At 46.0% G+C, this 11,872-nt stretch overlaps 1 protein-coding gene across 1 annotated transcript in view; it reads right to left on the reverse strand.

Annotated features, from left to right (window-relative positions):
* Window positions 1-5,265: 5,265 nt before the first annotated feature.
* LGI2 (leucine rich repeat LGI family member 2) overlaps window positions 5,266-11,872 on the reverse strand; it is a 28,682-nt gene continuing 22,075 nt past the window's right edge. Inside the window, exon 8 of the mRNA XM_039236663.1 lies at window positions 5,266-6,477. Within this exon, the coding sequence (XP_039092594.1) occupies window positions 5,660-6,477 (818 nt within the window). The 3' untranslated portion in view covers window positions 5,266-5,659. The remainder of the gene's footprint in view (window positions 6,478-11,872) is intronic.

An 11,872-nucleotide genomic window follows, 5' to 3' on the forward strand; every position in this document is an offset into this window, starting at 1 on the left:
ATGACCCACTTCAAACTAATAGAATAGGGCCAAGGTGATGGGATCTCACACCTATGACTCCTGATGACCTTGCAGAAGCTAACAGTTATGTCATGACAGGATCTATGGGGGAAGGCCACTGGCGTGGAGCTGTGTGTGACTCCCTAGGAGCTGAAAGAGGTCTCCAAGTCAAGAGCCGGCAAAAATATGGGGTCCAGAGCCCCATCATGACAAAGAAATGAATTCTGTGAACAACCTGAATGAGCCCAAAAGGAGATGTTTCCCCATTTGAGCCTCCAGATGAGAACACAGTCTGGCTGACACCTTGATGGCAGCGTCTTGAGACCTGAGCAGAGGATTGAGCTCAGCTGTGCTTGGACTCCTGACCCATGGGGACTGTGAGCTAATGGCCATGTTCTGTTTTAAACCCCTACATTTGTGGTCATTTGTTACATAGCAATAGAAAATTACTTCGACCCACCTGCTATATACCACTAGTTAAATAATTGGTTATCACTGCCTGTTTCTTTCATTGCACAATTAGCCACACACTGCTTTGTGATGCAGAAACACTACACCTAGTGTTGTCACAATAGCTTCCTGTGATGGTCATTCTTCCTTTCAACTAGCTTTAAGTCCCCTGAGGGCAAGAACTCGGCCCTTGTACTTTTTAAAAAGCTCCACAGCATATCAATGTAATTGACACACAGTAAGTACACAGTCATGTGTAATTTGAGGTTTTGACCCTTCATTTGTCCAACGAAACCAAAGGGGTCTAAAGACGTAGAGACACGAGGCAAACTTTCACTGCCCACTTGCTGTGTGCCGGGTTAGAGGCCAGACACGCAGAGAACAAGTCTTGCCCTCAATTTGTTCATGGTTCCATCCAATCCATGGGATCCCATCTTGTCACCGTGCAGAATCAGAGGATGCCCAAAGATCCCTAGAGTTCTTTTTCAATCTGTCAAGGGTATGATTGTGCAGATCAGGTGGAGGTGCAGCTGTAAAGTCCTTCAGTGACCTTTTAATGACTTTTTAGTGTGTAGGTAGAAGCCTAAGTCCCCCTGCAGTATCCATCTTCCATTTAAACAGGAAGTAAGCCGCAAAGATAAATGGGCATACTCTGCCCCTCCACAATAGCCCGTCATGCCCTCAAATCTGTAACTCAAGTGGGTAAATCCATATGCAAGCAGACCAGAGATCAGAGCCATGTTAGGTATGAGCTACTTTTTATTCATAGATGTACAGAATGTATCGATTTAGGAGGCATGTTGTTTCTTAACTGTATTTACCAAAACGAGTTATATATTTAGCCTTAAAATGCATCCATTGTAGCTTGCATACTGCAAAATTTGCTTTCATATACATATAAACTATTCTTATTTTACCTAAGTTATGCATCTAAGATACATAAAAATGGTACCAAATGGCATATTGGCTTATTTTTATCACAGTTCTGATACATTCCTGATAGTCAAAGGGATTGATTGGGAATGCATAGTTTCCTACTGGAAAAAAAAAAAAAAAAGGCAGATTCTGGAACAAGTAATGAAATAATGTAAGGATAAGAATGCCTCACTAGGTTTAGATCTCAGTCTCTTTACAATACAGTTCGTATTTCAATTTGCAAATCAACTGGCTCTCTTCATTACAAATTGGCTGTTAATCTGCCTAGCAGTTTCACTCTCTACTTGCCTGGCTGAGGCAAAGGAAATCATGATGACCTTTTTTTCTTCCATCGTATTTCTGCTTTCCCAAAAGAGTTTCCTCCAGAGCCATCTGCTCTGCTTTTCTGCCCATTCCCTTCAATTGTCACGAGTCGGGACCACCTTACTCACTGAATCAACAACAGGACTATTGCTCTCTGTTTAACAAAATCTTTGGCCAGTGCCTAATTAAAGAACTCTTTTCTAAAACTATGAGCGAGAGGCTGATACCTCTGTAGAAGAATCAGAAAGCCTGCTAACGGCACATGCAAATAGACTCCCCTCCTGTAGACCTTCATCTCTCTTTCATTATACCCCGGTCAGAGAAATTTCCATCGTAAGTGTTCCTGGCAACCAAACCTCCAGCATCCCACGCTGATTTCTTTCCTAAAAATACACAGCCTCTCACTCCACGGGGAAGAAAAATGCAACCCTGGCATTTCCAGTGTGCTCCCCGAAGGCTGATTATGACCTGGAGCAATTCATCATCACTCGTGCCTTTGAGTTTTAAGTTTTCCCCTCTTAGAAGCCTTCTTGTGTATCTTGTGGACATTGTGACAAGAACCAGATGTGTCTCGACCTCATCCCCACCAGAACTGTGGGGGGAGGGGAAGAGAGGGTAGAGAGGCAGCCGTGCCAGCTAGAAACCCTCTTTAGAAGAGAAAATTATCTGAAACTTCTGGAAGTCTTTCAAGAGTGGGGCTTTGCATGTTGTAGTAGTTCCGTAGTGTTGAATCGTTAAATGGACTGGTTGATTAAATGGTGTCTATTCAGCATTATCCTCCTCCTGGCTATGCATATTTTGCTGCATTTTTTAGTTTTATCTCAAGGTGCTGCTATATTCTGAATCATGATAAAAAAGTCTTTATTTGGAAGGCATGTCAGACTATCACAAAGAAAACACAAAGCCTGCTGTTTGGGGAGAAAGCTCTGCCTTGGCCACTCACTACTGGATGGTCCTGAGCAGGCAAGTGACTTCGATTTTTGCACCTACTTCCTTCTCTCGGAAATTAGAATCCTGCCCACCAATAAGCTGAAGAACTATTTAGTAAACAGATGAGCTGGACGCAAATGTACACCGCAAACATCTAAAGCTTTGCTGAAACGCGGGGTGGTCTTATCCATTGCCTGAGCACACGGTACCATTCACACCTAAGGCTTGTTTTTTGTCTTCGTGAGAGATCTGTTCCTGATCCCATGCTTTAGGGCTGCGTGGCATGGCTACCTGGAGGGCTGAGCCTAGTCACAGAGACTGTAAAGAACAAACAAGCTGACAAGATGCGAACCAATGGGGGATGGGAAGTCATGGATAAGAACAGCACCTCCTAGAACCATCTCCACAGGAGGGGGGGTGTCCCACATATCTCTCTGCTTTGGGTTTCTGGTGTTGTTGGTTGCTTTTTTTTCCCCCCTTCTGTCTTACATTATTACTGGAAAAAGCTTCTTGCAGAAATTGTTTAAAACTTGAGGGATTCTTAGGAGAAAGCAGTGGGATTAATGAAGCAAAGCTTCTACCACCTCGTGCCAAGAACATCTATGCTCCTTTAGCACGTCGGCCAGAACAAATATCTACTCCCTCAGCACGGAGACTCCTGTAGGCTGCAGACTCTGCTCTGGTCTTATCTTGTAAAAAGGAAAAGAAAAGAGAAGCTGGTGGCGTCTGAGTGGTGTACCCACCTCCTCGCCTTCACCCTGCCCCCAGCTCCCTCAACCTGCCTTCCACCAGCCAACGTCTCATCTGGACTCAGCAAGGACCCCTCTCCCCAGCATGCAGCTGGGAGGCTGGTGCCCTGCTCGGGAGAGGCAGCCCTGTGGAGAGGTGCCCTGAGTGCCTTCTCCACAAGCGGCTGCAGTCAGGGACGTCATCACGACCTGGCACAAGTGCGGGGACTGTCTAAATGTCCCCGACATTGTTTGCCAAGTGCCTGTTTTTCCGCCCAGGCTTCTGGGAGGTTCCATGTGCCAGAAAGAATTGTTTGCCCATCCTAACTGCCGGAGGGGTGGCAGGGCTGCCCCACTTTCGGCCTCCGATGTGGAGATCGGGGCATTTGTAGTCAATTCGAATAAACCAGGAAGGCAAAAGAATGCGCAAGAGTGATTTCACGCTTAAAAAAAAAAAAAGAAAACAAACCACTTTCTCCTGTGGGGTCGGTGCTTGGTAGGAAACTTTCAAGCAGCAAGGCTACTGGGTGTGGGTGACCTCCTTCCTTAAAACCCCTGGTGTCCTCGGCTGAAAGCACTCAGCCTGTAGTCCCAGAATGGACCGAGGAGTGCAGTTGTAACATCGATGCGATTTGCTGCCTTGATCTGCATTGCCTGAACTCCAGAAACAATGCATTCATATCTGTGGCCAAACATCTACCTACTCATGACTTGGCAAACAATTGTGAAAAAATAACACTACAGTACATTTTGATTGTGCTGACTTCAGGGCTACAAGAGATGTGGCCGGTTGCTCTTTCAGAGCCCATCCCCAAATCCACTTCATGTTCTCTGAAGAGAATCAAGCTAATCAGGCTGAGCACTCTCTGGGAACCTTCCACAAAACCAGAGCCCCAGGGCTTCTCCATTCTCCACACCAGAGAAGCCCATTTGGAAATAGGTCCTCTGGCTCCCTGGGTGTGGACCTGGTCTGTGGGACTCAGTGGGTCTCATTGCAAAGCTGGTCCCTGTTGATGGGCCTGAGACCCCCAATCTATTGGGAATGAGCCTTTGCCAGCATATGGCCCCATGTCAGCATCTGAGCCCCGTGGGGCTTTCCTCTACTACACTCCTGGGACAGGAAGGGGCACTAGTGTCATGAGCACCTTGGGTTCTGCCATCTGGTGCCTCAGCCTCTCTCGGAGGGCTGCGCTTGCAGCAGCAACACTGGCAAATCAACAAAGCGGGACCGTTGTAGGAGTAGGGAGGTCGGCAGGTGGGCAGATCGGTAGGTTGGTATTCAATGACTTGTAAGATTAAGTTGCCCAGAGGGCAAAGCCATGCACGAATCAAAGGGCCACCTCTAGGTTTTCAAAGTACATCGAGACTTGTGTAAAAGTCCTCTTTGATTCCACAAAATCTTGCTCCAAAAATTCTACCAAATGCTCATCAGATAGAAATACCTGTTCTATTGCTTTGAAAGATGGATAAAAAGCACCATTCAGTCTTTGGCCTGTCTGCTGGTTACCCACAAGCTCAAAAGAATGGGTTCAGGGAAGCAGCTGGGTCATGGAGAGCATCTAACAAGGGTATTGCTCCGGCCACCCCGGGGGTCGGCTTTGAACCACAAGGAAGAGGGGAAAATGCCTCTGTATCGCTCATGGGCCTACAGCCTGTGCTGGGCTTCGATATGCATCAGCAGAGTATTCTCTTTGTGGCAAAGGAAGCGATGTCCAACATTATTTTGTTAACATACCCATGACGCGCATCCTTGTGAGCCAATGAAATAGCCAACATTTTGCTATTAAGGGGGATTCAGGAAACTGGAATGGCTCAAAATAGCATTGCTGAGTGTTACCAGATTTTTAAACGAATCATCAGCAAATCTTTTCAGCTGACTTTGGCTTTAAGAGTTCTTACCAAAAAGACTGCTAAAATGGAATGAGAAGGGCCCGTAGTTTGGTCTTTTTGTTTTTTGTTTGTTTGTTTATTTCATTATAAGAGCTGTCCCATCTTATCCAACTTTCTCCTTCCTCATTAAAAAAAAAAGCACATTACTGTCCTAGATGGTTAAGAGTTAATGCTGTACTCTTTTCTCAGTGACAACAGGCTTTAAGATGTCTTTTTAAATGGGAGATCGGACATGTCATGCAATTAGCCAATAAATGCAATCCCTGATTAAAATGTGAGTTCTAGAATTTTGAAAACTTCTATCCCCCCAGAGCTGTTTTAATTTCAGAGCTCTGAACTTGGCTTCCTTTTATATTCACTTCTTGGTCACTCTCCTGTGAGAGCTAGGGCTATGTATCTTTTTAAATTCACCAGTCACACCTTCACAAACTTAAGTCGACGACTATATGTTCAAAAATCTTTGTTTTCCCTTTGAAACTGGATGCAAAAAAGAAATCTCTCCTATCAGTGGAGACAGCCGTGAAGGAACGAGGCGCTTGCACATAAATCTCCTTAAATTTTGTGAACAGCTGCTTTTCTTTATCCCACTGGTATATCTGGGAGAATGTATAGTCACTCCCCAGGGCCAGGTAGTGATTATCTTTAAAAGAAAAGGGCTGTAGGGTCATGGCCCCCCGGGATGGAAGAGCCTGGATCTCCACAAACCGCTTACTATTCCACCTCATGACCCTGGAGTCCCCAATGAAGCGGGTGAGGGAAAGGTAGAGGGCATCCTGCATTCTAAAGCTTTTCACGGCCAGTACATCCTCCATGTTGGGAATATCACTGTGGGGGACAAACTTCTTAGAGCTTTTATTCCACTGGAGGATGATGGGGACCTGGGAGCGGCTGGACAGAATCAGATGCGACTTCCCGTCTATGTCAACGAACTCTGCATCCGTGTCCCTGAACCACTCATGCAGAGACTGGTAGGAGTAGAATCCTTTGCTGTTCCATTTATACACTGTGGACAGCCCGGCTTTAGAGCTGTCCGCGATGACGAAGAACGTCTCATCCTCGATCTGAAACAGCTCGATGTCGTTGGGCTTGGAAATGCGAGACACTTCGATGTCTTGGAATTTGACAAACTTGGTCCAGCTCTCGTCGTATTTGTAAATGTGGGAGCCGCCGAAGAGCTGGGCCACCACCACGAACACCTGGTCCTCAATGAGGATGGCCTTGCAGCCCACAATGGACTGACCTGTGCCCCGAGAGAAATGAGAGGGGATTAGGGTACCACGGTTAAAAACGCTCCTCCACAGTGAAACTGGGACCCTTGTGAACTCTAAGACGGGGAGAGATGTAAAGAAATGGAAGACAGAGCAGCCAATGTGGAGAACAGCATGGCGGTTTCTCAAAATACTGAACAGAGAATTACCATATGACCTAGCAATTTCCCTTCTGGGTCCACACCCCAAAAAAACTGAAAGGAAGGTCTCTAAGAGATTTGCACAGCTATGTTCAAAGCAGCGTTATTCACAACAACCAAAGCCGGAAGCAACCCAAGTGTCCACTGATGGATGAATAGATAACCAAGTTGCAGTGCATACACACAGTAGAACACTGCTCAGCCTTAAAATGAAAGGAATTTCTGACACATGACAATATGATTGAGGGCATTATCCTAAGTGAAATAAAGACAGTCACAAAAAAATAATATATGATTCCACTTATATGAGATCCCTAAAGTCGTCAGATTCATAGACACAGAAAATAGGATGGTTGTGGCCAGGGGCTGGGAAAGAGGGGAGAGAGGGGAGTTAGGCTGAATGGACACAGAGTTCTAATTTTTCGAGATGAAAAGACTTCCAGAGGTTGTTTGCCCAACATGGTGAATGCACATAACGCTACTGAACAATACACGTAAAAGTGGTTAAGATGGTAAGTTTTATGTTAATGCATGTTTTCCCACAATTAAAAAAAATGTTTAACTTAAAAAGACTTATGTGTCTCCATAGAAATAAGTTAAGTGCTGGTCACCTGTGCCTCTCATGTCTTTAGAGGCAGGAGTACAATGCAGGAAAACGCCAACCACCAAAGCAATTGTCTTCATGCTATTCGAAAACGTGTTTCCCAACTCCAAAGAACAGGATGAAACAAATGAGGAGTTGGAGGGGGGGAAGGGAGGAGTCAGGTCGCAGAGACACGAGGAAAGAACTGTAATGAGGGCTCTTTGAAGACACTTGGCCTCTTCTGATTTCTAGAGCCAAAGGAAGCTGAATGGAGGCAGAACGGTGTTAAACCTTGTGACTCAAAGCAGGTGTCCTGGGATGTGAAACACAGCACGTGTAAGCTTTCCGACCCTGTGTCAGTTAACTCTCCATGCTCAGGCTTCTCATCTATAAAACGAAGATGCTATTACCACTGACCTGACAGGGTTAGTAAAGACTAAATGAGAAAATTCATGGTGGGTGTTGTTAGAACACAGCACCCATAAAAAGAAAGCGGTCAAAAATTAGTAGCTATTATTTTTGGATAATTGAATCAATGGTCTTTATATATCAAAAGATGTAGCCTCTTTAAAATCGCCCATAGCAGGCACTGCAAAAAAACACCTGTAGAATGATCACGGAGCTGAATGATCTAGCTCAGGCAGTGCAAGACCAGAACTTTGCTGGAAAAGGGAAACTCTCCTGTCTGGACCACCTGCTCCCATCTTCTCCTCCACCCAGACCCCTGAGCCTTCTCCCAACGTCCTCCCTCCAGCCAGCAAGCCATAGGACCACCCACTTCACAAAGGGTATTGACCCTCCATCCAGGTCATTTGATTAAAAGTTATTTCTTTTCCCTAATTTTTCTAGGCAATTTGGACCAAAGTGAATTTGGCCTGTAAATTACAAGGATAATTATCCAATTTCTGTCCTTAGTATCAACTTTGGAGCAGACAGTGGGTGGGTTTTAGAGTGATAGTTACTTTTCTTGGCCCCTTTCCTTCGTTTCAAACTAATTATTCCTTTTTTTCCCTTGAGTATAAAAGTTTTCAGTGTTCACCAAAGCAAATTTTGAAAATAATAGATAACACTTAAAAAGCGTGTGTACTATGAGCAGGCACTATACTAAGTACTATACAGGTATTTACTCATTTAATGCTTACAACAACCTTATGAGACCAATACTATTATTCATGATCATCATCCCCATTTTATAAGGGAAAAAGTGAGGCACAGATAAGTTAAGTAACTTATACAAGGCCACACAGTGAGTATGTGGTAGGCCAGGGATCTAAATCCAGGTAGTCTGGCTCCAGTCTACACTTAGCTACCAACCTACCAAAAAGCACAAAGAAGAAAATCAATTATCACTTGTACTGCAAATGCTGAAACACTTCATATCTTGATAAATTCTTTAATTGTTAATCTACGCACATACTCAAATTTAAATTTAGAAATAAATTTGGGATCTGGGGCACCTGGGTGGCTCTGTCAGTTGAGCAATCGACTCTTGACTTCATTTCAGGTTATGATCTCACAGTTGGTGGGTTTGAGCCCCATATCAGGTGGGGATTCTTGGGATTCTCTCTCTCTCCCTCTCTCTCTGCCCTTCCCCAACTCACGCTCTCTCTCTCTCTTGCTCAAAATAAATAAATACACTTACAAAAATAAATGTGGGCTAAAATTTTTTTAATTCAAAATAAAATACAAATAAATTTGGGCTTATAGAATACAAATATAGAATAAATTTGGGCCTATAACCTACTTTTTTTATTTGACCACTATGTTGTAAACTTTTCTCCCATTTATTGCACCTTCTAGAACTTGATGTTTTACTACTATACGGTATTCCATTGCATGGGTGTATCTTTTCAACAAATCCCCTATTGTTGGACATTGCAGTTATTTCTAGTTTTTCATTATTGTAAGTAACATGCTTCCTTATAGAGAAGTCTTTTTTGAAAACCATCTGGCGGTATCCTTAAATTCAGGCTTTGCCGCGGTAAAGCTGTGCACACTTTTAAGGATTCTGGATTTTCACTACGGAACTGCTTTTCAGAAGCTGCCTGAACCCACCCTCCCAACACTAACAGAGTGCGTCCTGGCCCCCTTCCTGAGTGGCCTAGCTATCAGAGGTCCCTGCTAGCCAGAAGTGTCCTAAGGCCTGCCGGACTGTCTCAGCTGAGGGGCCTTGGGAGACAGAACGAATTCTTTTTCTTGGAAATGTTCCGGAACACCTCTGTCCAGGTAAACACTTTTAGCCTGTGGAATTGTCAGCAGCAGCAGAAATCATCGTGTGCGTGTGTGTGTGTGTTAGCATAGGGGAGAGAGTACAGGCTAGAAATCAAAAGGCAAACACAATAAATCAAAAACAGGAGAGCTGAGGAGAGATGTAGAGAGAAAAAGGAGACGTAAAGTGCGAAATCTTGGGGTGAGCATGATCATGGGTTCCCCTCTCCCCCCGGCAGTGGCAGATCCACAGCTGGGGCCGTCCCTCCTGCGCATGCTCACCAGGGCTGCAAAGGGCGACGCAGGTGCCCCTCCCAGTCCTCAGAGGCCCGGTCTGGCCAGGCTTGGATTGAGGAGACCCTGCCCAGCCCTTGCAGACTCTGGGATCACTCCGTGATGAAACGAGATGACAAATGAGATGCGCATGGCCCGTGAGGGGAAAACGGGTCCGTTCCCCTTGGTCTCGTTCAAGGCAAGCGGTTACAGGGCGATGTCCCCTCCTATCCATTTGTCATCTGCCCGGCACAGGTGTGCTTAGGGCTCTCCTTCCCTCCAGGCTTCGCTCCGGCTAACCACACTGCTTCCTGCAGTGTTTCTGGATCCAGCCTGTTTCTGGAATCACCCACGTCCCCTGCTCCTTCGGTCATTCTATACTGGCCCCTCCTTTCCTATGCTGATGGAAGTTATGGAAGTTTTAACTGAAGTGAAAATTAGGATCTGGAAAGGGGAAGAAGGAGGGCTGCTCCTTTTTTTGTCCCCGGGTGATAAAACTAACGTTCGTTGAGGATTTACTATATGCGTGTCTCACACGAGCCCCATGAAATTCTCATGGGTCCAGTTCGATAATGATCCCATTTAACAGATGAAACAGGCATTCATGAAACTTCCATTTTACAGACGAAAGGGGCTCGCGGAATGTATCTAACTTTGCCAAGGTCTCTAGCTAGAAAGATGTGGAGCCAGTTTCATATACGATGGAGTAGTACTCGGCAATCAAAAAGAATGAAATCTTCTCATTTGCAACTACGTGGATGAAACTAGAGGGTATTATGCTAAGTGAAGTTAGTCAGAGAAAGACAAATATCATATGACTTCACTCATCTGAGGGCTTTAAGATACAAAACAGATGAACATAAGGGAAGGGAAGCAAAAATCATATAAAAACAGGGAGGGGGACAAAAACATAAGAGACTCTTAAATATGGAGAAAAACAGAGGGCCACTGGAGGGGTTGTGGGAGGGGTGATGGCTAGATGGGTGAGGGGCATTAAGGAACCTACTCCTGAAATCACTGTTGCACTACATGCTAACCAACTTGGATGTAAATTTTTAAACATAACTTAAATCAAAAAGAAAAGAAAACTAGCCTGAGGTTGGAGCTCGTGAGTTTAACTACGTCACTGTTGTAAGTCGTTGCTCAGGTTCGGATATGAAGAGAATCGAGGTGGGCTTCGTGTGGGGCTGCCCCCCGCTCAGAAGATTGAGAATGAGGGGCTGAGGAGTCCCCAGAAACTAGCAAGGCGTAGCCCTGGCGCTCACGCCGGCCACGCCCACTCCGACCTCACTGACCCCACAGCCAGGGCCCGGCCCCGGCCATCAGCACCTGCTCCGATTCCTGCAGCAGCTTCCCAACCAGCTGCTCTGCTTCCACCCTGGTCCCCTCTCCCCACCATAGGCTCCTCACCGCCCAGCACCCCGTGCCAGGCAGGCACCCGCCTTGTCCTGGGCAGCCCCGCCAACCTCTGCACAAAGCTCTGTGTGGTTCTGCAGAGCACTCAGACTAAACACCCAAGTCCTTCCAGACCCTGCAAGGCCCCCACGCTCAGCCCCTGTCCCCTGTCCTTGTCTGCGGCAGCTTTCCCTCAGGATCATTTTGTTCAGGCCAGAATGGCCCCCTGGGTGACCCAAACAGGAAAGACACCCTCCTGCCCCCGGACCTTTGTACTTGCTGTGGCCTCTGGAATGCCTCCTCCCCACACTGTCCACATGGACCAACCCCTCGTGTGCCACCCATCTTCAAATAACACCTCCTTCACGAGGCTCTTACCAGACTACAATGTCAACTCCCCTATGGCCAGCTCTTCAGAACTTCCACCCCCACCTCCCTGTCCCTTCTCAGTGTGTTGCCATCTGCTGTGTCACCTGTGTCATAATTATTTCTTTTTTATCATCTCTCGCTCCCATTATAATACAAACCCGCTGGGGGCTGAGGTTTCCATCTGGCCTGTTTACTGCTGTGGCCCCAGCACCTACATCGTGCCTAGCTCAGAGTAAGTGCTCAAGAAATCGTTATGAATGAAAGGAAGGAAGGAAGGAAGGAAGGAAGGAAGGAAGGAAGGAAGGAAGGAAGGAAGGAAGGGGAAAGAAAGAAAGAAAGAAAGAAAGGAAGGAAGGAAGGAAGGAAGGAAGGAAGGAAGGAAGGAAGGAAGGAAAGGAA

This window comes from Hyaena hyaena, unplaced genomic scaffold (genome assembly GCF_003009895.1).
Source record: "Hyaena hyaena isolate Hyena2069 unplaced genomic scaffold, ASM300989v1 scaffold_114, whole genome shotgun sequence".
Taxonomy (NCBI): Eukaryota; Metazoa; Chordata; class Mammalia; order Carnivora; family Hyaenidae; genus Hyaena; species Hyaena hyaena.